Raw genomic sequence first — 27,984 nt, forward strand, 5'->3', positions numbered from 1 at the left:
GCCGGAGAGCACGTAGCATCTCAAAGTATCATTAATTAAATCCCCAAGCAATTGCTCCCCAGGGGACTGGGGACCAGCCTCGGATCGACCAGGAGGAGAAGATGGGCTGGGGCTGGAGCAGCGTCCTCCGAGGGGGACACTCCAAGCAACGCATTTCAGGAAAAAGGAGAGGTGGAAGCTCCAGGAAACTCTTATCAAGGAGAACTTCAGCATCCTAAATTAGGGATTTTCTGACCGTCTCTTAAAGGAAGCATTACAAGGGAATGGATTAATTTTACAGCTTAAAAAAAAATAAAATGGCAAGTGCTATGGTGCTCTTACCACACCATTGAAGAAAAACTAGCATAAAAAACTCGGAACTTTCACCAAGTTCAGATTATATTCTTTTGGGGTAATTTTTGTCCCCACTGAGGGGCAGGGAGCACAACCCCCTTTCCTTTTGCTGGGTCCTTAGCTGACCCACAGGGCTGGAGGTGGATCTTCTCCTCCTTCTCCTCGGCAGCAATTCCCCAAATTCAGTTAAAACCATGCAACTACTGCAGGCGGACACCCCCCGCCATGCCAAGGGCCGGGGTCCCCACGCTCTGCCCACGTCCCCGCTACGCTCCAGGGAACAGCAAAGGCTTTTCAAAAAGATTGCCTCTATTTCTAGCACGGCAAGACACACGTGTGTGAGAAACACAAGCATTTAACAATCCAATCCATCTTTATTTTGGTAGTACTTTCTGCTGGAAAAGGAAAAACCTTCACTTTACAAATACAGCAAAGTGGTAAAAGAAGGACTGGTGTATAAAATAAACTGCAAATGATTTGAAGCGCCTGACGGCAACATCAGGAGGAACGTAACAAACACCTTTGGACTCAGTACCTTCTGGTTCCTGCTACTGGATGCGGGCTACGCAGTAGACTTCACTCGCTCTACAGAGGTATTTTTAAAATAAGGGCTTTTCTTGGTAATGTAAACAAAATCAGAAACATTAAATTCCTCCATAGAAAAATACAACCTTGTACTAACACCACAAAGTAAACGCATCTTCCAAGTTTCGGATATACTAGCTATTTCTCACAGCAGCCCTGGGAACGGTGGCACAAAGGGAACCGATTTGCCCCAAGTCCCACACCCAGCCCCAATCCAGCTCCCCTGGCCCCAGTTCCCCTCCTAGAGCACAAACCAGTGAATGGTACGGCTGGGATTTGGCATGTCACCGGTAACAGCCAAACAAAACCTGCAGGAATAAAGCTTTGCAGGTTCCTGGGGATTCTCTAGTTTAATTTTGCATGGTTTTTTCCCTATTCTGGCAATTATAGATGTCATACAACACTTTGAAAGCCATCTGACGCAACACACCCCGATTACAGCGATGCTTTGGGGAAGCACCTTACGCCCCATCGACACAGGACGTCACCGCACCAAAAAGATCCCACCCAGATAGGCAGTTAACCACAGGAGCCAAATTCTTTGTGCATGTAACCGCATAAATACGGTGCCACCACCAGTCGAGTCGCTCCAGGGCAAACACCCACTGGTCCAAGCTGAACAACTCTGGATGCCAATGGAAGTTTTCATGCCATCCGTTTGAAACATCAGAAAATGAGAAAACTATTTGAAATGGGGTGATGTCACCCAGACAGCACTGAACAACTCTGCACATCGCTAAGTTAAAGAATAAAATTAAGACATCGAGGCTCACAGGCCACAACTGGACTTTCCCAATCTCACGTGGAAAGAGTGTGCTGTACGCTGCCGGACAGACGGGCAGGTGACACTCAGCTGAAAAACCATTTACAAAAAGAGATGGAAGTAAGAAATGTGGGATTTGGAGAAGACACACTTAGCTGGTACACACAGATATGGGAAAGCATCACAAGACAAAATTCTGGGTCCCACCTTTGCTCCAAATAAAGGAAAACGCCCAGAGATACTGGCCGGCAGCAGGGATGCAGCTGGGAGGAAGGGGCCGGGGCTTCCCAGGGGCTAAATAGAAGGCTGCATGAAGAAAAGAGCTTTTTCTTTTCTTACAGGGAGGCTTCAGCCCTAGAAAGATTGTTACTGGAGCTGCAGTTTAGAGGCTGGTGCTGTAATCCTGATCTTTACCCCTGTTTCGTTCCCAGCCCAGGAGAGCTGGGATACGCCAAGTACCAGGGCTCAGCATCACGGGCAGATTCAGTCTGTGTCCCCGAGGGGAAGGGACCCATCCCTGGGGAAGCAAACGGGACGTCCAGGTGTTTCTGCAGCCCTCAGGCTCAGATTTTAACTACAAACCAAAATATGGGCATTATATGCAATCTACAGGTACAAGAGAGGAAGCAAGAGCTGTACATGGAGTTCACAACCCCCCATCGCAGAGTAAGAAACTAAGGAAAACAGATTTTGGCTCAACGTGATGATAAACCATTATCAGACACATAACATACATTAGTGCCTGACAATTACAAACAGTTGGGACACAGAACTCCACCTTAAGCCACATTTTTTTTTTTTTTGAGTTTTTGCAAGAAAAACAAAGGTCTTTTCTAACTTTACTGTGAAGATATGTAACTGATATGACTTATGAAGCCAGTGTTTTGATATAAATGCTTCTCTGTATTTGTTCATTGCAGGACACAACAAACTGTTAGCAATCTTTAACTTCACCTTATAAAACTAAAAAAAAGTGATGATAGCTTTGCATAGAAAAAAACAAAACAAAAAAATATATATTTTCAACATACTTTTGTCATATCTTAGGGTAAAGGATCACATATTTTGCTCTTCTTAGTGCTTCTATGCAAAGCAAAGGCACAATTCCTACTGATGAGGCTGTGAATTTGGACCTTATTTTTTGTGGGTTTATGCAGGTGAATGAAAAATTGCCAGGCCAGGACAAAGCAAACGTTCCTGTGCTGAGCACACCACTGCATCACGTACTGCTATCACAACAAAGACGGATTAGGAAATGCCCTTGCATGTACTTACGAATTCACTGCCAAGAAAAAATGAAAACATGTGAAAAGGACTGTCTCTGAAACCAGCTGGCGGGAGACAGGGCGTTACACCCACCAGAAGAATTAGACTGTTTGTCATGAAGACGAGAAATACTCACATCTCTGCAAATCCCGTAACTACAGTTATGTCTTTGTACTTTTACCAAGCAGGGGGGAAAAAAAAAAAACAACCACAAACAAACCAGCATCCGCTTCTGTACACCCCCTTTAACCCTACAGTGCATGCATTACAAACATCAACGCCCCCCGGAACGGCAGCGGGGTCACCCCCAGCCACCAACTTGCAGCAGGAGGGAACACAAGTGCTGACAAGTGCCACGTTACACCTGTAAATGAGGATTTTCACGTGGGTTGGGTACCAAGCTAAGCTCGCAGTGTCATTCAGGACCCTCTTTGCAGTGAACACGGTTACTTTGGAGTGGATTTTCCCCCCTCACTTCTAAGCAGGTGCATCTTCTAAGCATAAGCGGGGACGGAGCGGCCGGCGGGGGCCAGGACCTTACAGGGACACGTGTCCACAGGGCACCTCGTCGGGCAGCGGCGATGCCCAGCCCAGGGCAGGAGGCACGGCAAGACCCCACCAACCAGCAACACTCCAGCAACAACTGGTTTTGCCCGAAGGCAGGACTTCCAGCAAGGAGAGCCCGACCGCGGGCAGCCAGGGCTGAAGGAGGGAGGCAGGTGGGTGCTCCGGCACAAGCCACCAACTTGCCACCGGCACCAGGAGATGACCCGCTGCCCGGGCAGCGCCTTCTCGCTCAACGCAAACCGGGAAACAGCGAGGGGGAGAAGGAATTTCAGCCCAGCCAGAATAACGGTGGGGATGCTCACCGCTATCGGGGCGTTATTCCTAAGGCCGGGACGGTGGAACTCCCTCAGTGCTTCCAAATACCATTTTCTGCGACCGCCCCAGCGCTGGTTTTTCCCACACACAAGCCCCAGGGTGTGCGCAGACGACGGCCGGCACACAACCCCAGCTGATGAGAAGATCTGGGCCGTAAGGAGCTCAGAAAATGACTCGGTCTTCCTGCGTCCTCTCCCACCACAGTGTGCTGTTCAGCGTCCCGAACCCGCTGTCCTCCTCCTCCTGCTCTCTAGCCAGCTCCACAAAAACCTGGAATGCAGAAACAGGCTGTGAACACGCCACGCTCCTCGGCCACAAATAGAATTCACGCTAAAAACCTCACAGGTACTGAATGTATCGCTTCACCTCCAAATAGGAAGTTTTTAGTATTTGGTTTTTTTTTTTTTTAATCCTTGCTCCGCCTCATTTCTTCAAGAGCAGAGTGAAAGTGAAGTTGAACCGAACACAAGCTGAAGGACACTTATGGTCAGCAATAACTAATGCAGAATAAGCAGTAATAAGCCTGGGCTTTACCCTCCTGTCAGAAATGAACCGCAATGCCCGTCTTCTGACTAAATCAGAGCAATATTTCCACGAACGCCACAAATTTATTTTGCCTCAATCACTGCAGTTGGCACCTTATTTTTAAAGGAGAATAAATATTTTAAAGAAGAAAACGGGACTAAAGAGGAGCAGGGGAGCTGGCAGTCTCCAATTCACTTTGGAAAAGGGAATTTCAGTTCCCCAAAAATGCCCGAACAGGCCCCGGCTGCCTGAAATCCGGGTGCCGAGGACGAGCTGCCAGCGCAAGGCTCCCCATCCTCCCCATCCAGCCCGACCTGCCCGGACTGCACCCACGGCTCCTGCGCGGTGGGGACAAAGCCAATTTCCCACGAAGTGGCCCCTGCTTTAACGCACCTGCTCCAGCGTTGCCTGAGAAAAGCTGTACTCCTCGATGTTAAAGGCGTGTTTCACTGTTAGAAGAATAGAGAGAGTGCATTTAGGGACACTTCCCTCTCTGACCCAACTGGATTTAGAGCATTTTAAGCTGGTACAAGCGCTTACTCGTCATTGCACAGGAAACAGAGTTGGGAACACCAATAATCACAGAAAAAATAAGTTAAATGAATTTGGAACAGAAATGCAAAAGTGGCACCGCATGGCAAATGTGTCAGTTATGGGAGACAAAATGATTTCTGTATGTGATGGGTAACAAGTGCTTAGTTACCTTCTTCCAGCTTGGAAAAAGAATGCGAAAGCGACTGTACATCTTCTTTAGGAATTTTATAGGCCAAAATAGAAGCAAAGCTGGAAAAAAAGAAACAAAGCAAATTTAGCTGCAGGTAAAACTACTCAAAGCAAAAATATTAATATCCAAGTGAGTGGGTTTAAACTCTTTTTCTGAAAGTTACTCCAGGCATTTTGACTAGACATCATCATACACGACAAGAGGAGTGATGCAGCTCCAGCAGACCAGCTGGTTTCTAACCCCAATCAGAAATCCAGGTCCAGGGGCATCAGCCGAGCCCCCCCCGAGACTGCTCTATGATTTACAAGCTCTTCAGCCAAGATTCAACCATTTAGATTCTGCCTATAAACTCATGAAAGAAAAATCACTGCCCGGAACTCCCGAAGTTACGAGGTTTTTGCCTTTCCAATGAACTCAGATGGAGGTCACAGGATCTTTTGGGACCCAGACTCCAGAGCAGGGACCTGCTCTACCCCACACAGTGGCTTCTGAAAAATGAGCTCTCCTCTAAATCCCCCATGTTTGAGGAATGCTGCCCACACGATGCCTTTTTTCGAGAGTCTCAGTGACCACCAAGCCAGACCCTCGAGTTCCTACAGCAGAATTTCAAAGCCGTTGGGGGAAAACCAACCACAACCTGCCCTCAAACCCCCAGAAAACGTTCAAGCATTTCCAGATAAGGGCCAGTGACTCAGATTTTAACCCCGTTTCCCGGGGGCCCTGACCAAGGAGGAAGCTGTCAGGCACCAGCTATGCAGAAATCGAGTTTTGCTTCCTCCGTGCCAAACATCTGCACGCAGGGCTCCGGGCCACCGCCCTGGCAGCTTTTGCTGGCCTGCAAAACCCTTCCTCTTTTTTTTATATTTTTATTTCTTTTAAGCTACATGTAAATATTTTTTGTAAATCTTGGCACCAGGTAGGTACTAAGGAGCTGCTGGGAAATCAGAGGGTTTGTATTAATATCAATGTGTTCTGCATATTTGTTGAACTTCACCTTTCCTGACGATTTGCGTTGGGGAAGATGTGCAAAATCTGGCTCTGCAGATACTCCACCTGCTGTACATCTGCTGTCTCCTTTAATTTCATTTCCAAGAAGTATCCTCTGCCAAACTTACTCTTCAGGTGTTGCACTGTACCTATACACCTACCAAGCGCAGAGAGAAACCAGAGCTGTATGCGTTAAACCGCACTCGAAAAGCGGCCTCACCTCTAACAGACCCTTTTTGCAGTTTAAAGTTTCATTTTGCTCCAAGTTTAAGGTACAAAAAAACTGTCTACCCATATTCTCAAAGCAATATATTCTAGTTGACAACTGTCCTATCCTCCCCGCCACACACAGGAGAGGGCTCCCGCGGTACCTGAGCTGCCCGGCCACCAGGATGGCCACACGGTCACAAACAGCATCGGCCTCTTCCATGTAGTGGGTGGTCAGGATAGCTGCTCTCTCCTTATTCTTAAACGCTGCTCGAATCGCCCGCCTACAAAGCATAACCAAAAAACATCCCGGAATAAAACATCTGGCATGTAACAGTAAATCCAGGGTCAGTCGGGCCAGAGGGCTGTGATGGTCAAACGCAAACCCTGTATTTTATGGACCAATACTACTCCCACAGCAACAATTAACACCTGATTTTTTTTTATTTTTTTTTTTCCCACAAAGATGACTCAAATCTCATACTCCTTATATTTTAAGATTTCTTTCGACTTTCAAGCTTTTAATCTCCCAGTTATTCTGGGAGAGGACGCAGATGAAGTGCACCTGGCACGGAAGCAGTGTCGATTCCCTGTCTATGGCTCTCCCTAGCGTTAACAGGGATAATGCACACGTAAAATTGGGCAAATGCCCAGAGAGAAAGGAGCCTGTGGCCAGCCCGGCCCTGCTGGCACTCACCACATGTGCTGTTTGGCTTTTGGATCCATCCCAGTCGAGGGTTCATCCAGGAGCGTGACCTGGGGGTTGCCCAGCATACTCAGGGCAAAGCACAGCTGGGAGGAGGCAAAGGGAGAGGATCAGGACACCGTGGCCCCGGGGGGGACAAGCAGCGTGGCAGCTCGGGGACCCCCCCCGTACCTTGCGTTTCAGCCCGACGCCTAGCTTCTTCGTCGTCTTCTGCAGGTGGTCCTTTAAATCCAGGGCACTTGCAATGCTGCAGAAAGGGGAGGACCACACGGGAAAAGCCGAGAGGGTGATGGTTCGGCTTCCCCCTCATCACACAGGATGCAAACAATCCCGTTCGAAGAGCTCAGTTACAAACGTGTGTATATAAAGTACAAAAAAAAAAAAAGCAGAGCAATAAGCAGAATTGGAGCTGGGCGCTTCTAGAGAAAACCTCCTGCACCATGTCCTAGGAGGTGACAACCCAGAAATGGTTCCAAGCCCTGAACAGCCTTTGCAAAGGCCGTTGTCAGCACTTCATGACTTAAAAAATAAAAAAATATATAAATACCAGTTGAATTTTGTGTGGCTGAATCTGTATCTCCTAACATAAAAATTCACGCTTGCTGAATTCGCTGAAAAGATCCCATCAAATTTAAATGAACAAAAATATTGCCTTAGGAGATGTGGGAAAAAAAGCCCTAAGAAAAATATAGCTAAACCCTTAAACCTTCCTATAATAAACTACTTACCGTTTTATGACTTCCTTAACATCGGTCTGACTCATTCCTTTGATAGCGCCATAAATTTCAAAGTGTTCCTGCAGTGTAATATCTGGCCAAAGTGGATTCGTTTGAGGACAGTACCCCACAAACTTCACTGAGTCATCGTCGCTGCTCGGGCCAAAAGAACAATCTCCCATCAGAACCTTCAAGGAAAAAGTACAGACTTCAGTCAATAATATTATTGAGTTTCAGAACTGTTTTTGTCAAGTTCTAGCAAAAAACACTTGCGAATGCTTGCAGTGATAGTAAAAAAATTAAATATAGATTCATTTTCTATTTAGTTTGTAGCATGTGACGCACCTGCCCACTGGTTGGCTCAATCTCTCCAACGAGCATATTAATTAACGTGCTTTTCCCAGCTCCGTTGGGTCCCAACAGCCCCAGTATTTCTCCTAAAGGATGGAGGGGACACAAAACATTGCCCCAGAGGTCAGAGAAACGGATTCGAGAGTTGCTTTTTGTAAAGAAAACCAGCTCAACAGCAAGTAAGTGAACTCCAACCTTTTTTTACACAGAGAGACACATGTTTCGTTGCCACTTTCTTTATTTTTCTCCCCAGAAGAAATTCCTTTCTTTCATCAAACTCTTTGTGCAAGCGGCTGACCAGGATTGCTGGCATCTGGTAGAGAAGAGAGAAGCGGCTGCAGATCCCAGTAGCTCTGGGAAACCTCCCAGTTCGGGGTCTGGGCAGTGCCCGCGGGTGCACGGCGTTACCTCCTCGCTTTTGGGGCTGCTCAGTATCTCTTGGACCCGCAGCCTCTCCGCCTTCACATCCTCATCTTCGCTCTCATCTGGCGGGACATCAGCGAACTTCCAGGATTTGGCTTTTGTGGAACATTTTCTACAGGGAAGAAAATAACAGGCGGCCTCTGCTCAGCGTTGAGGTGGAACAAAGCTCTGGGAGAAATCAGTCAGGATTTGCTCCCTGCTTTGATGCAGAAAGAGATTTGTGTTTGGCCAAAGCCAGGAGTAACACGTTTCTGCAGCACAAAGGAGAAGCCCCAAAACAGCAAAAAAACCATCAATGACTGCAACGATTTCATCTTTGTGCTGAGCTCCTCGTTGGGGTACAGCATCTCCAGCCGCGCGATGGGAAAGGAAGTTCCCCTGTTTTTACATAGGGGATGTCCTTACAAAATTCCTGATTTTGCACTGATATAACTTAAAAGGAAGTAAAAAAAAAAAAAACCAAAAAACACCCACCCTGTTTCTGCACTTTATTGACTGAGTTTCACAAAAGTAAAGTTAGGAGAATGAATTCTTTAGACACCTGGGATGGGATATAACCACAGGTATTTATGTTCTGCAATATCCCCCAAAGCTATACACTGCATATTCCAGTTTAATCACCAGCATCATTTTTAAAAATGGCTTCTTTAGAATATTATTTTTTAAGAGTCTGTTCAACAGAGACACACCTGAAAAATGGATCCTCTCTAACTGTCCTCCCTCCATTCTTCAGCTCGAAACATCGCAGTAGGAAGAGCCACACGACACACTGCAAATAGGGCTAAAACAGACAGACACAGCCCTGGTTACTGGGAGCACTGCCAGCCCTGCGAGGCTGGTGGCCCTAGAGGTGGCCCCATAGTTGGTCACACCGGTGCGATGAGTGCCAAGGAGCTCCAGCTCTTCCCCACCACAGAATTGCTGATGCTTCCAAGAAAATGAAGTGTATCGTGAGATGCTGCTCAGTGGGTCCACACTGAGGATGCACAACCAGAGTCTGCTTAGATTAAACAGCAATTACTTGGGGATTTTGGAGAGAAAAGGGACTGTCTCCAGCTCTGGAACTCTTAATCCATCAGCACAGGCTCCCACAGTAATCAGGACTAATATCGGCCCCGTTAATAAGCCCCCTGAAGCAGCAGACGTTGAGCTGGCAGGCACAGCAGCTTTTACTGATACCGTTTGTGCTGCAACAGGCTGCAGAGCTGCAGGCTCCAGCGACGTTCGGCATTACATCCAATCTTTATTAATAAAGATGCTTGAACAGAAGGGGCTCCCAGCAGGAGTCAGCAATTCTCTACAGCAAATATGGCAAATAATCAAACAATCACGCTTACAGCTATAACCGCCACCAGGAGCCGGTCCCACGGGTCGTAGTATCCTCCGTTCTTTCGCTTCCCTTTCCACGAGACCTGACAATGCAAAAAAACTACATTCAGGAGAATAATCACCTACCGGAGACTGCATATTCTACACTGCACTTTAATCTCAAGCCAGTCATTTAAGTTCTGTTGCCCAAGCACTTTCTGAGCTCTGCAGAGACCCCGCTCGCACGAGTTTGACGCCAATAAAACCTCATCACGTTCCCTGGGGCTGCTCCCGCTTTAAAGCCTCCGACTCCCAATTAATCCATCTCCCACCACTGTGTTCGCCCAGTCCACGGGCTGAGGAATGCACGATTTTCCCTTAGATATCTAAGGGAAGACTTGCTTCTTTCCTCATTTTAAAACTGCAACATTCTGCTTACAGAAAACAACGTGAGTTTTCACCAAGCGTTGCTGTTCTTCCCGCGTTAAATAGCTACGGATGACACTGCAGCAGTAGGCAGGTATCTGCTGTCCTGTTATCGTTAGACACCCACCCGACCCCAGCCACCTGCAAGTGCTCTGGAGAGGATTTCTTGTGCCCCCTTACCTTTATAAAGCAGATCAGAGAGCCAATAAGGGGATAAATAGGAATGAAGATGGAGAAGACATAATGCAGGACGGTGGTTACCAGGTAATAGTCCAGAAAAAAGGCCACTTCAGTGACAACCGTACAGAGCAAGGCTGTCTGTACAAAAGAAAAGGGAAAAAAAGTCCATTTTCACCCAGTTCAGACTCTCGAAGTGTACGTTTCCTAATTTGAGGCATGTTTTTTAAATCTCTTATCATTTAGGATATGGCAGTGATAAAGAGACATTGGTAAGTGTTTCAAATTTCTTGTGCATTAAGGACACAGAATTAAATAAAATAACTGGGAAGCCTGTTGTGGCTCTGGAGAGATCTGACCTTCCTTGCTAACCCAACACAAGGGAAAGTTACTCACCACTGAAAATATAAATGACCAAAATTCTTTCGTATTCTGGACTTTTCTGAAGGTGAAGGAGACCACGTAAGTGAAGAGCACGACCGAGGGGACATACCCGATCAGGCAAAAAATCTGCAAAGACAGGAAAGGTGTCTCAGGAAACACACAGCGAGAACCCGGGGGGTGTGTGTGTGGAATTTTTTGTCTAAGTATCAACTGGGATCACTTCAGTGAGCTACAGAACTCTGAATTCATCTCTTTCACTTAATTTGATATATTTTGCCACTCTGGTACATACAGCAGCTACTATTAAAGACACAGATAAAAGAGGACGTGGATAGGCAGGAACCTCACTCGCTCAGTTTCCTTTAAACTATTTCCCATTTTTTTTAACAACACAGGCTCTCATAAATATTGACCTGAGGATTTTGGCAAATTTTAGGAATTCCACCCTTCAGCCTTAGCATATTTGCAGAAATTAAAGCAAGGGTAGAGGCACTGGCAGAAAAAGAGCCCGGCAGCGCCACGGTCACATCCCAAACCCGATTAACTCCGAGCTTTTGGGAAAGCAGCTGGGAAAATGTGATTCTTCTCAATTACAGCCAATATCTCAGGGAAGCCCGCTCTGAATATAAAAGACATGAAGACTTGTAGTCTCTTCAGTTTCATCACATGCTGCAATTCACTGCGGAGCCGGTCTGTGCTCAAAGTCACTGTAACCTCGTCGTTAGCTGCACGCCGATGCAAACGGAGCAATTAGCAATCGGCACCGAAGAGCAGGCAGGGCAGAAAAGGACGGAGCATTTCCATGGAAGATCTAGGTATTTTAAAGCTCCATTTTATTCCAGTTCTGAATGAAACTCCAAAATATTAATATTTTTCCCCAGGAGAAGTGGCACTATTTCGCCTTTGGTGCAGCCTGAGTGGTGCCTCTGCGCCAGCTGCCTTCATTAAGCATTTTCCCTGTGTATCGGCTGGAAAAAAGTCTATTGAAACATCTAATAAAAATAAACACTCATGGAAAATAACACAACCATGCTCTCACACCCCCTCGTGTGCTCCGGTCCCCACCGCGCTCACCACAGCCAGGAACTTGCCCACGTAGAAATAAACGCCGTAGTGGAAGGCGAAGAGGCTGCCGATCATCAGGACCAGGATGGAGAAGAACAGCGGGAGGTCCACGACGGCTTGGCCAGTCCAGTAGGCGGAGGGGTAAAGCCCCGCTATCTTCAGCTGCGTGTACGCTTTGATCTGCAACAGAAGAAAACGCAATGTTAATTAAAAGTTAATTAAAATTAGCATTATGTTAATCTGCCCCTGCATCTGAGCAGGATCTTGTTTTTCCCTCTAATACACGGCTTCTATACCGCCGTGGCATCGGTGCGTTGCCCAGTTACTCCCCATTTTAGCTGCCAAAGCAGCAAAAAGCATTTCCACGGAAAGCAAAAGGGCTTTTCCCAAATCTGCTCTGGCCCAGGCAGCAAAGAGCAGTCACATCCACCCTGCCTCTCACAGCAGAAGGCGCTATTCCAAACACCTCTTCAGATTTTCCCCAAATCCCAAAGTTTTCAAGTTCTTGTGCAGTCTCTGAATCAACAGCTGGGATTTTACCTTATGGTTTTCTGCATTGTCCATGGCGAAATAGGGTGGCATCCCAGTGATAATGATTCCCAGTAACACAGCTTCAAAATAGATCTCCAGTCTGAAAATTGTTTCTGGAAGGTTCTGAAATATAAATCAGATTTCTTCAGTACCAGAATGACCGTGACCAAAAAAAATGCATTTAGAATTGGACTGTTAATGCTAAAACAGCCATTCTCTGCATCTCCAGATCACCTGAGCTGCAGCAAGAAGAGAAACACCTCTGGAAGTTTTTGGATCATTTTTTAAGATCATCTAATAAACTCCTAGAGCACTGATGTCCTGCAGCAGGTCCTCTCCTCTCCCCAAGGCCACCCCAGCTCCGTGCAGGAGCCAGCCGAGCTCCACATCCCCGCGCTCAGCCTCCGAGAGCTGCGGGTGACCTGGAACAAATCCCCAACAGAACACGCTCTTCCCAAGCCCCTTGTTCCTCCACGTCCACAAGCCACAGAACAAAACCCCGGCACCTTTCAAGTCCTCTTTAATTCTGCAAACATCCACTACTCCGGGTCCAGGGCTCTGGACTTTGGGCGCGGAGCCCTTGGTGCCGCTGATGCTCCCCAGGGATGCTCCGCCACCCGCCCCCGTGTTTGGGGAGGCAGGGGGGGATTTTTGCCGCGCTGCTCACCTGAACGAAGGGGTTGCTCCAGATCTGGATGCTCTCCGTCACGTTTAAACTGCGCAGGAGCAGATTGCTGACAATATTCATCAACACCGGCAGGGAATGCACCATGGTACTGTTGAATATGACCGTGAAAACATAGTTCTGGAAAGGAAACTGTTTGCTGTATTAATTCTTCTGCACAAAAGGTAGTGCCCTGAGAGGGGGGTCTCCTATGGGCTTAATTAAACCTGAACATTGGGAAAAATCTCTGCATAATAAAGTATGCTTTGCAGGAAGCTCTGGGCTGCTCAGGGTGGTTATAGCACATAACCTAATTCAGGAAAAAAGTCACGGTCATAGAGAAGAAATTATTTGGAATGAATTCCCAGAATGTTTTATGCAGCCGTGACACTATGAGAAACGATGCTCCGGCCAATTACAGTCTCAGAAACAAAACACACAACAGCCCGCGCTCATATGTTCTTGTTAATGCATTTAAAAACCAGACAGGCAAAGCCTGGCATTAGCTAAGGGCTGCCCCGTCACACTGACACTAACAGTCTGCAATGAATATAAACGGGCGGCCGAGGCAGAGCTGGCACATTGCAAAGCAGTTCCTTTGGTGGAGATTAAATACGACCCCAATGTTCAGATCCTTCTGACACTCCTTCAGCGACCAGACTGAAACGAACACTTATAATCCAAGAAACTAATTTTTCTTTACACATGAGAGCACCGTGGAATTATACTTCTGTCAAATTGTTTAATTCGGCCAGTATAAATAATAAAAAAGAATAAATTCCTATGCCAGGTCTCTTGTGAAGTAAAGTATTTCTTTCGGCTTTTTGTATCCTTGTGGGGAAGGAAGAGGGATGGAAGTTTTATTAGCCTACCATAATTATTATTAGGGAAGAACATTTACTTTGAGAACATTTCCATTCTGTTAACACAAGTCCTCTTTGCAGGCCTCTTGTATAAGCAACGTTACATGGAATTATTTGATTATATGACTCCATACGTGCCTCTCGGGCAAGAGAAGAGCAAAGCCAGCCCCTGACCAGCCGCTCGTCTGCTCTGTGGGACTCAGCCGCTCTGTCCGTCTCACCTGCCTGGATTCAAGGTCAAACACGTTCAGAGCTGCGCTGTGAGGGGCAGCCGAGACGTAATCGCTGTCGTTGAACATCTCCAAGAGGACGTTCATGCTCCCAAGAGAGCGGACAATGTCATCTATATCCGATTCTGGTGTCAGACAGAGAAAACACCACCATTACTCATCGCCAGCTCCGAGCGTCTTACACAGAATTAAAGATGCATTTTCCCACCGATACAGCCCGACGATGAGAGATCACCGTTTCCTTACACACCCCTCCAGAGAGAGCCCTCTGCTGTTTTGAACAACAGGAATGGTTTCATTTTGTCCTCCCACTCAACAGCCTCCAAAGCATTCAAGAAATTTTTTGGGTCATATTCTCCAATTAATTCGTGGAAGTCAAACGCAGCAGTGAGGAAGCACAGCGTTAGCTCCAAGTTCCAGCTGAGCAGAGAATTAGCTGACAGAACCCCAGAAGCACCTTTCCCACCAGGGAAATGCTACGGTACAGCGAGCGGTGGAGCCGGGGGCTGCCCCCAGGTCTGCTCTCCTACCTGTGGAGTTCTGCAGCAGGAGACGACTCCTGTACTTGTGATAGTCCTCGCCGGGCTTCAGCAAGTACAGATCTGGGGAAAGCCTGATAGCAGCTACCGAATTTTTGATGATGTGGTGTATGAAAAACAGTAAAATCTGAACTACAAGAAAAATCAGAAAAAGCAACAACCTGAAAGAAATAAAAGTTTCGGTTTTATTAAAACTCAGCGAAAGTCAACCCAGTTTAGGCTATTAAAACATCTCCCTCGCCCCCCCCCCCCCCAAAAACACATATTCAACAATAATGATAGCTACAAGCTAATTATATTTTAAATGTAACTATGAGATAAAAATTAATTGCATCCTGCCATTTCTCTAGTGCCATTCAAACCGGTTTTGAGAATTTCGTGTACAAATGAGGAAACCCCAATACTCACATAACTCTCACACATTTGTTTTCCCGCTTGAGACTAAGGAAATGGACTTTCGCTATGGTGGAAACCTGCTTCTTCCAGAGGGCTGTATTGCTCATGGCTGGCGCCTTCGTCTCCGAGAGCATCAGGAGGCTCTGCTCCATGTCGTCGAAGGACTTTGTATCCGCTTCATCCTGCACTTGCTGGGAACTGAACACGCTATAATCTGAAAAAGAAGATTTGATGCTCCGTCAAAGCGACGCGGTTTGAAATGCCGAGGCTGGAGAATGTCGGGTGGCCACCAACTCCTTCCCCTTGCTGGTGCAGAAGGCATCGCTTCCCATCCCCATCTCTCGACTTCACCCCAAGCCCAGTGACACCAGTCTCCCCCAAAGCCCGGAACCACCCCCACAGCAGAGGCTTAAGGCAGATGACACAAATTTCTGCAGCACACAAGGCGCAACTTGCCCCAATTCCATACCCTCAGCCTACGCGTGCACCTGTACTACTCACACCAGCACATTCAGCTCTTAAACCCTCTTACACCCAAGAAAAAGCTTTGCGGAGCAGGATGGTTTACTAGTCTGCATCGCAGAGAAAGCTCTAGAAAGATTAAGATAGTTTAAACCACTCAAAGTTGGCATCAAAGGAAGAACTGATTCGTTCTGGAGTAATATTAAGCAGTCCCAACTCTTCATTTGAATCGGAAGTTAAATTAAAGGAGGGGAAGAAAGACAAATTCAGCTATTTCAGCCTTAAGTGCAGGCTAATATTACTGTTCACCCAGAAGGCTGGAAATAAATTTTATACTGCCCATTTACAGTTTCTTGAAAGTAAGCTCCATTAGGAAAATAAAGCACTTTTTGAAAAGCTACCCATAAAAAACGCAATTGTAAAGCAAGGAAATTAGATGTGAGTACACTGGATGAAAAATTAATTACTGCAGAGACAGCTAGTAAAGAGCTTTTCCCCTGGACCCTCCCAGAATCACTCCCCACCCAACTCCCTGCTTTTGTGTGTTTTTTGTGTTGAATATTTCAGAAGCCTGGAACGCCGAGCGGCCCGAGGAGCCCCACGCTGCTGGGTGCAACACTGCGAGAGGATTTATTCCTACCTCCATAGCAAAATTCCTTCTGGCAGTAATGTGGCATGGACAACTCTACACTAATTAAAACTAATATCAAATAGGAGGGAAAACAGGAAAACAGCCACGGTGCATCCCACCTGCTTGATCGATCTCTGCCTCAACTTCCAGCTTCAGATAGACATCTTCCAGCGTTGTCATGGAAACCCCATAGGTGATAACGCCCAAATGGGAATGAGTGTCCAGGTCAGAGAACAAGCCTAGAGACAGAAGTGAAACGTACTGGTTACTCCGGAACAGGATTTCATCGTCTTCCTGAGAGATCTCCAAGCACATCAGAGGCATCCCTAAAGCCTTCTGCACGGCAGAAAAAAAAGCAGGTAACGGGCAAATATGGTTGCTTAATTATGAAGACACAGATAGATCACTTGAGAACCAAGGTTGGGATAAGCAGAAAACCTTTCAACCTCTGTGGTCAGGTGTGGGAAACGCAGCTTGTTTTCCCCAATGTGTAGTGTTCATGAAAACCAGTTCAGCATCCCAGAGCTCCTGGGCTCAGAGCTGCCTCCTGGCTGGGGCGAGAAACATCACACACAGGGACTGCAGGAGGGCTCGCCCTGCCTAGATCCCTGCCCAGGAATAAAGAGATTTTACAAATAACAACACTGAGTATTTTTTATATACATACATATATATATACACACAACACCAGATCTGTAAAGCCAGCTTAACTGGCCAGGAGATCCTGGATGGCATGCATAGCTTGAAGACCAAAATGATGTTCAAAGATGTTCACTTATTAGTGCCCTGGGATAAAAAAAAAATGTTATTGGGCTCTTGCCAGTCCTATGAAGCGAAGGACTTGAAAAAATGAGGAGCTTCAGAGGCAAGGTCACACTGAAGGGAAATGCAAATGCGTAAAATGGGAAGAGCAGTTGCATACACAATGATGCTCATCAGATCTCTGTGATTTCTTCTGCCCCAGTAGCTGAGGCGTATCCCTAACCTCGGCTTCTCCTTAAAATAGTCCGGGGGAACAGATCCACTCTTGCCTAGAGATGCCCGTTTTTCAGAAGTACACGCAGTGGCTGCTAAAGGTAAAGCTAATAAATTATTAACTGGTCAAATGCAGCGGGGAAAAAAAGCATTTATGAAACATGAGCCACACTCCCATCAGTATTGATTCTCCCTCAGCTTTCCACACAGTGCAAAGGACACGCTATTTCTTCCATTTTCTCCTGGGAGATGAACAAGGAGCCCGGTGCAGGACTGACCAGAAAATTGCTGCCATCTAGTGAAACCAGCACGTCTGCTCCAGCTCCCTCTCCCCGCTGGATTGTAAGGCGGTGACACCACGCTCTTTGTGGCTCTCAACAAGGGGGATTGATTCCTGTAGGACTTGGAGGCCAGCCCTGCTCACCGAAACGCTCTGCAGCGAGACCATGGGTCTGCAGGACAAGGGCATTCTCCGACAAAAGGGTCTCTTCACCCTCCTGCCAAAGGCTTGTCCCCAGAGCTTGGTGCCAGGCACCCACATCCCTCTTAACGTACCACAACCCCCTCGGAGGAGGCGATGAAGTCCTCACTCGCCTGAGAAAGACCTTGCAGACTGATCATCAGCCAAATCACAGCCAAACAATGAATATGTATAAAAACACATAAATGCAGGAGTGACAACTTGACAAGAACTGCAGGCTCCAGCCACACTTGATGGATTTCTCAACCCTGCACCACGACAAACCCATCCATACCTGCAAACTTGTCCATGTCCTTGAGTGGCAGGGTGTAGACGAGCTGCTCGTCGTTCTGCTGGATGAGGCTGGCCGCAGGGATGTGCTGCCGGATCAGCGAGGTCGTGGCTTCCGTGTTGCAGTAGGCATCGATGTGCATACTACGAGAACGCACAAGAAATTGGATTTTTAAAGCTTGCTTTTCTCCTTTCGCCTGCATCAGAACTAGCAGCCAGCAGAACACCAAACATGCAGTTTGAAGATGATAACGGGATCCTTTTGGGGGGACAGGGGGTGCTTTCTCAGAGATTTCAACAGAAAACAATAAAAAAAGGTAGATGTCATGTAATTGGCATCACACAAAAAGAATACCTCAGGCGGTAGCCAATTCCCCATTTGCTTTTGAGAAAGAGAGAAGATCCAAGGCATTTTAACATCCCTTGAGAAATCACAGCTTTACGATCTAGAAACAAACAAATAAAAATATAAATCATAGGACTGTCAACTTACTCCCAAAAAAACCTATATATTTCAAATAAAGGCATGGTTAGAGAAGCATCGCTTTTTGCTCTGTAGGGTGGCTGTCCCTCGGGGACTCGGCAGGACTCACCGGCGAGGATATCCGCCTCGTCCATGAAGTGGGTGCTGAAAACGGTGACACAATTCGCTTTTCTGTTTCTCAGGAGGTTCCAGACGATGTGCCGTGAGCAGGGGTCCATACCCGCCGTCGGCTCATCCAGCAGCAAAACCTTCAGGCAAAAACAAGCAGCGTTTGCAAAGCCGGATCCGGGCGCGAGGTACCGACCTCAGGAAACCCCACCTGAGAAACAGAGACTGGGATTTCCCTTTACGCTGCTCGTTAGGCCTCTAAAACATACAGGAAACATCCTAGAGCATGCAAGGCATTTGTCTTCACTGGGCTTTGAATAAATTATCTCCTGTCGTGACACATGGAAAAATCATGCAGTAAGTTAATGCCATAGTCTGCTTTATTCCGTTTCTAATACAATTATGCTTAGCTACGTACTCCCTCCTTCTAGTAAGGGATGGTCAAATACACACGCACGCTTTTAAAATCCTGGTGAAGTGTCACACACACCATTTTTAAGTACAGATCTAAAAGCGGTTCCCGTTCTCACAGGCCAGAAACAATAGATCCGTAACACAAAGGAGCTCCCCGGCTCCATCCCTGCTCCAAGGGGCTTTGCGAGGAAAGTCTCCCACAGTGTCGCTGCTGGGAGCTACACGTTACCTGCCAGAGACAACACAGAACTTGTCACACTGTTTATTTCACAAAGGGATCAAATCCAGAGCTCCTGCCATTACCTACGGCCCCACCATCCTCAAGCACAAGCTACGGAAGGGATTTTAATTGTTTAAAAACGTAAATGAAGAAAGAAGAGAGCAGCAGATGCTCACAGGGACAATTTCTGCATCTTACACATTATTTTATTCCTTAGTTGTGACCAGGGACATCAAGCCCTAGGTGTGTTGGTGACGGCATCTGGGAACATCTGTCCCACTCACCTTCGGGTTCCCCAGAACAGCAACTCCCACCGACAGCCGCCTCTTCTGGCCCCCGCTTAATTTTTTAGCTTGGTTGTCTCTGATGGGCTGCATATCCAAATCCAGCAACACCTTCTGCACCTTTACAACGTAAGATACACATTTTCCGTTTAAAAAAAGGCCACAAAATTTTTTAACCCGATCATTAACAATTAACATTCAAATTAACTGTTCCTAATTCAGTGTATTCTGCGTCTGAACCGCGTGCCCTGTCCAAACCTGTACAGCCAGAGACTTAAGCTCCAGCAAACCCGAAGAATTAAAAGGTGTCTGTGCTTGAACACAAGCACCGGGATTTAAAATGTTTCATGAGCATTTTAGTTTCCTAGGAAAAATTAGCAGTTTATGTAAAACCCCCTGTCTGTGCTCTGCCTCCTTCTCTGTTTGCTGTAAAGGAATATTTCCCTGCAAACGTCTTAAGGAGCTATGGGTGCAGTGTAAGGGTGTTTTGCCCCACAGGTTAAAAATGAATGTATCAGACAATATCCGTGCCCAGGTGACCTACCTCTTGGATCAAATCGTTCTGGGGGATTCCTTTAATGGCAGCAAATATGGAGAGATTCTCCTCCACGGTTAATATATCGAAGTGGATGTCGGACTGGGGGCACACCCCCGCGATCTGCCGCACTTCAAGCATCTCATCGATTTCCGAGACTTTGTGCCCGTAGACAGAGACGAACCCTAACAAATAAAAAAAAAAAAACAAAGCAGAAGAAATCAACCGAGAGGTGTTTTTTTTCACAGCCAGGGAGCAGGTTAATGTGGGCATGAATCTAGAGCGGACTCTTCCAGACATTATCCAGAGAAAAATCTGGTGCATCCCGAAATAACCAGAAGGTTATTTTGGATTTCAGAAGCAGGGTACCCCGGATCTCCTGACCCCGAGGAGCTCACCGTCCGTCGGCGGACACAGCCCGCAGAGGATGTTCATCAGCGTGGTCTTCCCGGTGCCGCTGTGCCCCAGCAGAGCCGTGATCTGACCCTCGTAGATGTCGAAGGATAAATCTGGTCCCCGGGGCGGGGGCAAGAGAGGGGAGACATTAGCGATGTGCTCCCGGCACCCGGAGCTGGCTCCTACCGCAGAGGGAAATTCAAATACTGACATATGGGGTATGCATGTACGCTCTGCTCCGAGGGACACCTTACCTCCAACGCCCCCGCACGGGACCACCGGGGCTGGGACAGTCCCTGCACCGCCTGAGGGGTGGCCTTGTTTAAAAACCACACGGGGAAGCGAGATGAAAAGATGAGGGAGATGGGGCAGGGAAGAACATATCACTAACGACACGGGCAGAGGAAGAGGAAGGGGGACGATGCCAGCTTTCTTTAGTGATGGAGGGGCTCCTGGGTTTGGGGTACCATTTTAAACACGATCACTGCCAAAGCGCTGGGAGAAGACACACACAGGCACCCCTGGCATTCATGCTCCAAGGTCCCTCCCCGCTAAAAGAAACCAAAAAGCCCAAACTGAAACAGAAAAGGTCACTCGACAACTCAGCTCTCGCTCCTCGGCCCCTGACAAGCAGCTGAAAAGCTAAAATGTTCTTACTTCTGAGAGCCTCCACAGTTTCCCCCTTTTTCCTGAATGTTTTCTGAACACAGCTGATTCTGAAAGAAGACAAGTCATTTTATAAACTATTTTAGGATCTTTATACGTCATTTTGAACGATCAACACTCGGCAACAGTCACAACAGGACGACCGTGCGGAAGCGGCACTAGAGACACTAACGACCTGTGCAGACCCGAGTCCATCTCCACCAGAGAGCTGCTTCTGGTCACCTTCTAAGGTATTTCCTGTGATGACAAACTGAATTATTTCAAATCTGTGTCTCTTCCACAGGGTAGAACAATGCACCAGAGGTTTGCCAAGCTAGAAAATGGCACAGCTACTCCCCAGTAGTTTCACAGTGCCAGAGAAGGCTCAACAGACACGGTATGGAAGACAGGGATTAGTAGACCAGACTCCAAAGACGTGATTACTGACTGCTCTTGATCAAAGTTAGGCAAAAGAAAACAGGTATCTTTCTCTCCAAGAAAGGTCAAAACCTTCCCTCCAGCCCCACCGTATTTCAAAATGAAGAAACCCAACCATTTTGTCTGAAGGCACCATGTGAAGGATGTGTTTTGGAAGCCTGGCCACCCTGAAAACGCGGATGTGGCGTGGATTACAGGTGTGAATAGTGGGAAAGAGAACTGGGTATGAAAGAAAACAAAACCTGTATGTGTAAAGATGGCAAGACAGTGAGAAAATAATGGAGAGCTGGTGGAAGGATGCCATGGAAAGAGTCCAGTGTGGATGAATAATGCAAAAAGGGCCACAATGTTCTCATGTGAACATCGGGATTAAAACTGGACCCTTCAACCTATGGCAGATGCCCAAAGAGACATGGATAGCGCAGACAACACAAGACTCATCTGCTCACTAAGCTCAAATAATCATTTGAGACTAACGGAGCCAACCCGGAGGAGCGAGGACGCAGAGTTCCTCAACTCCCATCGGGCTGCACCATTGGAAAACGATGGAAACAAGGGCTAAAAGGAAGATACTGAAAATAATATCTGAGACACACTAAAAATACATGACAGTCCAGATGCAAGACAACGGGTGACGAAATGCAACACAAAAGACAAGCGTGGCCATCTATTTTTCAGTCTTGTTTCACACTCTTAGATACAGCAGCTGGGTAAAACCACCACCAAGTTCTCCTCTGGCCTACAGAGAACACAACAGCCTCCACACCAACCTAGAATTCAGCTTTTTCTCCTCAAATGTGTGTTACCGGAAAACTAAACCCTCCCAGAAGAGTAGGCGTTTCAACATCTGCAACCGCTTACGCCTCTCGTGGCCTCGGTGAGACTGAGGGAATGGAAAAGCGGCCGGTTCCAGCCGGAGGAACACAACCCACAAACAAACCCTTTCTTTAAGCCCAGTGATTTGCCCTTGGAGAGCATCCACCTCCTTGATGATGGGGCTTCCTTGAAGATGGAAGCTGGCCGTGGCTGAGGGCTCCCCGCAATGCATACCATATGCTATTTGAATCCAACGAGTGGAGAAACAAGAGCGATTTTCAAATCACATCCCCCTAAAACATCAGGGCCCCAGGTGACCTGCCCATCAGCACGTGGGGCAGGGCGGGAATCCTACCTGATGGCTTCTTTGCCCTGGAATTCGGAAGGCACGGGTTCCACTATCTCACTGAAGCTTAAGCTGCCGTTGACGCTGCTCTCGTACAACTCCTTGTAATTTTTTCTGCGCTTTGACCAAAACGAGGGCTTCATGAAGAAAAACGGCGTGCGGCGCAGTCCAAACTCCCCTGGATAATCAAGGGAAAAAGACAATTTGTTGTTGTTGTAACTGCAACATTACAAAGTGTTGTGAAAGTACAAGAAGTCCTGGGATAAGAGTAGCTACTCCTCAGCTTTGGGGTGTTAGCTGTAAAAGGAGCCAGCCCACACCCCCGTTCTGGAGGGATTTCATCAGCCAAGTCTACCTGAGCTGCACTTAAGCCACAGTTCCCACCAGCACCATGAGCAGGTGCCAGTTTTGCCAAGTATTTAAATAGACACGCAAATCTCTTCCCCGGCAAGAGAAATCCCCGGCGCTGAAAGACCAGCGACTTAAACACGGGCAACAGAAAGCCCGAGAGATGAGAGGCAAAGGGGGCTGAAGGGCTTAACCAGGCGTTAGTCACGAGATCAACAACTCCATTCTACGTGTCACGTTAAACGACCGCCGTCACAAGGAACGGGCTGGAACAGGCAGAGCGTTTGCTAATTTTCAGCCCTGGAAGAGCAAATTCCCGAGGCTGAGGCGCTGGTTATCCCAGAAAGGAAGCTCTTCCTTTAGGAAGAGGGAAACAAAGTTTAGCCGGTGTAGCTAAAGGCCGTCAATTCTAAACACGCTAACGCCCCTCCTCACACCTCACAATATAAATTATTTCAGCTAGAAGTATTCCGAGTCACAGCGTAGACTGTATTTGGAAAGAGCAGCCTCTCCCTTGTCCGCAGTCGGAACTCGGTCAGAAATGCCACCAGGCTCAGGAGAGCAGGAACTGGTGATGCTGCCACAGCTCAGTTCCGTTTTTCCCCATGGACATACCTGGGATAACCTGATCAAGGTAGACGGCCACGAGCAGGTAAAATACGCTATCCAGCGCCAACAAAATGAGAGAGATAAAGAGCGGGTAAGGACCCTGATTTAGATTTGAAAACGTGGCGCCATCTTCATAATCTTCCAGGTGCATGACCTGCCGGGAAACACGGGGAGAGGGAGATGTCACACACCCGCACGGGACCAGCCCGGAGGGACACGGCGCAAAACTCAGCAACAGGAAAAAAATAAACAGAATTAAAGAGTGACTGAGATCACAGCGATGAACACAAAGAATAACAGTTGCCTGATGGTGCGCTCTATTTTACTTGGTATTAAATTGCCACGGGAAGCTATTAAAATAGGCATTTTCCCCCACCATCATCAGTGTATTAAAAAAAAAAATATATATATATTTAAGAATATCTACATCACTACCTATTTGAAAACAATGCAAGATGAGCACAATGAGGCTGCCGTCGGAGCAGAAGGGTATTTACCTGCGCGACACCGATCAAGAAGCTGCACTGACACAAGGGGCTGAAAATCCACACGAAGGACTTGGGGAAATCTTCCAGCAGGACAATATTAAGGCCCACGAAGCCAAAAGCCAGTGTCGCCAAGAACTCCACTATTCCCACGTGCTTTGACTTCTTAAACAGAGGTGTCAGCATAAGAGCAAAGAAAACCTAAGGACAGATTAAAAAAAATATATATATAAGAAGGTACTATATTAAAAAAAAAATAATAATACAGGGTATAGAAAAACTAAAGTAAAAAGACCCACAGTTTCTATTTTGCTTCTGAAAATCGTATTGTTTCCCTGGCAGAGTTGCTGCAGCGTTCACACACCTCCCGCCCCTACAAACAGGCCAGCGGGAGGGACAATTGCCCAAAGATGCCAGGTGACAGAGCCCAGAAAAAGAGTTACAAAAGAAAAATAAGGAGCCGTAGGGCTGAGCGCGCACGTCCGCCCTGGGCAGTACCTGCTGTAAGCGACAGACAGCACCATTTCTGGAAATAACCATCATTCCTTAGAAATAACTATTTCTGCGCCGGTTTCTTGTGAACTCAGACAAGCAATTTGCTGTGTAATTTAGTTCTCCGACCCTTCATGAGGGTTTTAACGTGACACCGTATGTTAACGGCACACGTTTAGAAGAGGGCATGGGTTTGGACATCAAAAGGGTGCTGTACGGAGCGTGCCCACTTCAAGGACAGACGCTTATCAGCTCAGATACTTCAGCGAGGAGAGACGCTTCTCACAGCGAGGGTCCGGACCAGCGCGGGCCAGGGAAGGGGTGGGATGGCTGAATGCAACAGGAGCAGGAAAACTTACTGAGGAGATTCCATACAGGAAAAAAAGGAGAAATATGACGAAGGCGCTGCTCTGGGGGAAGAGGGAGGAGGCCGTTGCAATCACCGCCATGAGAATGGACATGACAAAAATCAGGCTCACGTAGAGCAGCACCCAGGAAAGCCTAGGAGCAAACGGGGAAAAAAAAAAGAACAGACACCCGTCAATGAATCCCCAGCCTGAATTATTCACACATAAAAAGAGCTAAAACTACCATTCTTTTAATATTCCAGACAGCTGCACCGAAGGACAGGCTCGCAGCAAAACAAGAGCTCCCAAATAAAAAGAGCTCTTGTAAACATCCCCGTGATTGTTCGAGGCATTAGAGCACACGCATCAATACCCATGGCATCAAAAAGATACACAATTAGATGATTCATGATTTTTTTTTTTTTTTCTGAACTTGCATAATTAATTCCCTGGTATAACCAGAAGAGAGTAACTGACTAGCAGGTTTCAATAATTAAAGAAATTCTATTTAAAATTTAATACAGTAGTCATTCCAGTAGCTGGGCAGGGTAATAAAATCCTCTTCTTTTCAAAACCAGAGCTGCGAGTCTGTGAGCAATTCTGACCTCGGGAAACAACGGCGGTTTGTGTCCAGGTAGTAAAAAAAAAAAAAAAAAAAAGATGCATTTTCCTCAGAATCGGGTTTCTGAGTTATACTCAGTGGCCGATCGAAGCTGCGTCATCAGCAGAGCGGTTCCAAAGAATGCAGATCAATATGGGGAGAGGCACTTTATATATTTTTATATATATATATTTATATTTATATATATTTATTTATATATTTATATGTGTATTTATTTGCAGATTGCTCCCATTTCATGCTGGGAAAAGTAAAAATGATTTTCTCCAGACCAGAGATCCTCGATGCTGCCGCGCCAGTGGGGACAGTGCAGTAATGCTGCGGGTGAAGGACTCTGCTAAATAACATTTGCCACCAAGGACGTACCGCAAACAAATAGAACTTGCTGCCAGAAAGGAGCTCGGGTGCAGAAATAAAATAAAAACAGCCAGAAAAAAAAATAACCCAGACAACCCCAGCTGGCTGCCACGGGGCAGCAGGGGAGGATGGCAAAATGCTGTCGGCCACTGGTACGAAGATAAAAACCTGTTTTTATCTCTGCAACTATCAGTGGTTTCAAATTAGTACATCCTCTCGTTTGGAAAAAAAACCCCACCATTATATTGCACAGGACAATTTCCATCACAGTAAGGAAATGAATTAAAACCTGTTGCTGAGGCTGCTCCGTCACGTTAAAATTATAGACTGAGGTTCATTTAATTACGTGGGGGGGAAACTGCTGCTAAGCTCAGAAGAGAGACTGCAGGTTACCTGCTGAGCCTGAGAAAAGGAGGTACCGAGCCAAAAATGTTTAAAAAAAAAATAAAAACAAACTACATAAATATTTCGCACATCATCACATGTAATCCCTCCAAGTCTGACGTAACTTTACAAGCACAAACACAACAGTATTACTCTGGTATTTATTAAAATATTCCTATTTCCATGATACTGCAAGTATCTCTACATTAGATTTTACAAGTATCTCACTTTTTTGGCTGCTTCCAGTTAATTGGACTGAAAACAATTAAAAACTGGAGCAGGGGATAGAGGAGCTTCCCTAGAAAGTATTTTTTAATATTTCTTTTCAAAAGTGTTATTCTTTTACATTTCTTTATGTATTTTGCACTTTTTAAATAAAGAACGAGTTACACCAAACCCTCACGTACCAAAAGGCGGTGTCATGAAGTCCCAATATTTTTAAGAATTCCTTCAGCTTCCTCTCCTTTTCCGCCACAATGTGAATTGCCAAATAATACCCGAACGGGGAGAAAGCGATCACCAGGTAGATCAGGATGATGGCACGCGGGAAATTATCGATTTCCACCACCGCAGCCTCTCCCATAACCATCGCTCTTGTCAGCTGAAGCTGTTCCCACACCGAATGGTTCGTCTTCAGCTACGAGGAAGAGAAGGGAGAGTTATTTTTGCATCACTCCCGATTCTCAGCCCATCCCGCCCAGTCCCAGCCCCGGCTCCATCCCCCACGATGGGGCAAGACTTGGAGCCTCCGAAACCTTGTCCCCAGATCCCAGTCCAAAAAGCTCAGGAAGCGGAGAACATCTGAACAGCTGGGGATAGTGATGCATTTTGCAATTCCTATCACCGAAAAAGACGGGACGCGCTCCCGCCGCAGGCGGCACGACGGGGGGGAAACGGGGAAAAGGGCATCGCTGACAAATACTGACGATAGTATTCCCCCTGGAATGGGCACTGGGGAGGCCCCACCTCGAGGGATGGGTCCAGTTTTGGGCCCCTCACCGCAAAAAAGACATTGAGGTGCTGGAGCGTGTCCAGAGAAGGGCAACGGAGCTGGTGAGGGGTCTGGAGCACAAGTCTTGTGAGGAGCGGCTGAGGGAGCTGGGGGGGTTCAGCCTGGAGAAAAGGAGGCTGAGGGGAGACCTTCTCGCTCTCTACAACTCCCTGAAAGGAGGGTGTAGCCAGGGGAGGTCGGTCTCTTCTCCCAAGGAACAGGTGATGGGACAAGGGGAAATGGCCTCGAGTTGTGCTGTGGCAGGTCCAGGTTGGATATTAGGAAGAATTTCTTCACCGAAAGGGTTATCAAGCCTTGGAATGGGCTGCCCAGGGAAGCGGCTGAGGCACCATCCCTGGAGATACTCAAAAGACGAGTTGACATGGTGCTCAGGAATATGGTTTAGTGTTGGTGGGGTTTTCTTCGGGTTTTTTTTGTTTGTTTGTTTTTCGTTTTTGGGGGGGGGGGTTTGTGTTTTTAGGGTTGGACTAGATGATCTTAAAGGTCCCTTCCAACCTAGGCGATTCCGTGATAAAATTGTAAGGCAAATCCCACACCCCTTTTGGTACAGCATCTTAAACAATCCCGTGGGGGCAGCACTCTCCAGCCTTCGTGTTTTGACGAGTGCCGTGGTGTTTGGGCGCGTTTGGACACAAATGAAGACAAACGTCCTCTTTATTCTACAGCACAAGAACACTTTTGTGCGAAATACAGCAAAACCCACGTGAAATATTCTGCCTTCTCACTGGATCCAAGCTAATTTTTGATAAGGCATTTTTCACAATTCATAGACAAT

At 47.0% G+C, this 27,984-nt stretch overlaps 1 protein-coding gene across 1 annotated transcript in view; it reads right to left on the reverse strand.

The window, feature by feature from the left end:
- Window positions 1-2,484: 2,484 nt before the first annotated feature.
- ABCA5 (ATP binding cassette subfamily A member 5) overlaps window positions 2,485-27,984 on the reverse strand; it is a 28,500-nt gene continuing 3,000 nt past the window's right edge. The window contains exons 5-38 of the mRNA XM_074160273.1: window positions 26,605-26,834; window positions 24,850-24,991; window positions 24,011-24,199; window positions 23,520-23,667; window positions 22,566-22,734; window positions 20,969-21,027; window positions 20,314-20,424; window positions 19,925-20,100; window positions 19,381-19,500; window positions 18,464-18,602; window positions 18,226-18,316; window positions 17,875-18,014; window positions 16,264-16,383; window positions 15,064-15,265; window positions 14,647-14,816; window positions 14,108-14,241; window positions 13,027-13,164; window positions 12,369-12,482; window positions 11,838-12,008; window positions 10,776-10,889; window positions 10,383-10,520; window positions 9,806-9,880; window positions 9,158-9,249; window positions 8,454-8,580; window positions 8,241-8,358; window positions 8,040-8,131; window positions 7,707-7,882; window positions 7,150-7,225; window positions 6,970-7,064; window positions 6,437-6,556; window positions 6,073-6,222; window positions 5,058-5,137; window positions 4,748-4,803; window positions 2,485-4,099 (exon numbers count right to left, since the gene is read on the reverse strand). Coding sequence (XP_074016374.1) covers window positions 3,992-4,099; window positions 4,748-4,803; window positions 5,058-5,137; window positions 6,073-6,222; window positions 6,437-6,556; window positions 6,970-7,064; window positions 7,150-7,225; window positions 7,707-7,882; window positions 8,040-8,131; window positions 8,241-8,358; window positions 8,454-8,580; window positions 9,158-9,249; window positions 9,806-9,880; window positions 10,383-10,520; window positions 10,776-10,889; window positions 11,838-12,008; window positions 12,369-12,482; window positions 13,027-13,164; window positions 14,108-14,241; window positions 14,647-14,816; window positions 15,064-15,265; window positions 16,264-16,383; window positions 17,875-18,014; window positions 18,226-18,316; window positions 18,464-18,602; window positions 19,381-19,500; window positions 19,925-20,100; window positions 20,314-20,424; window positions 20,969-21,027; window positions 22,566-22,734; window positions 23,520-23,667; window positions 24,011-24,199; window positions 24,850-24,991; window positions 26,605-26,834 — 4,380 coding nt within the window. The 3' untranslated portion in view covers window positions 2,485-3,991. The remainder of the gene's footprint in view (window positions 4,100-4,747; window positions 4,804-5,057; window positions 5,138-6,072; window positions 6,223-6,436; window positions 6,557-6,969; window positions 7,065-7,149; window positions 7,226-7,706; window positions 7,883-8,039; window positions 8,132-8,240; window positions 8,359-8,453; window positions 8,581-9,157; window positions 9,250-9,805; window positions 9,881-10,382; window positions 10,521-10,775; window positions 10,890-11,837; window positions 12,009-12,368; window positions 12,483-13,026; window positions 13,165-14,107; window positions 14,242-14,646; window positions 14,817-15,063; window positions 15,266-16,263; window positions 16,384-17,874; window positions 18,015-18,225; window positions 18,317-18,463; window positions 18,603-19,380; window positions 19,501-19,924; window positions 20,101-20,313; window positions 20,425-20,968; window positions 21,028-22,565; window positions 22,735-23,519; window positions 23,668-24,010; window positions 24,200-24,849; window positions 24,992-26,604; window positions 26,835-27,984) is intronic.

Source organism: Numenius arquata, chromosome 17, assembly GCF_964106895.1.
Source record: "Numenius arquata chromosome 17, bNumArq3.hap1.1, whole genome shotgun sequence".
In the NCBI taxonomy this organism is placed as follows: Eukaryota; Metazoa; Chordata; class Aves; order Charadriiformes; family Scolopacidae; genus Numenius; species Numenius arquata.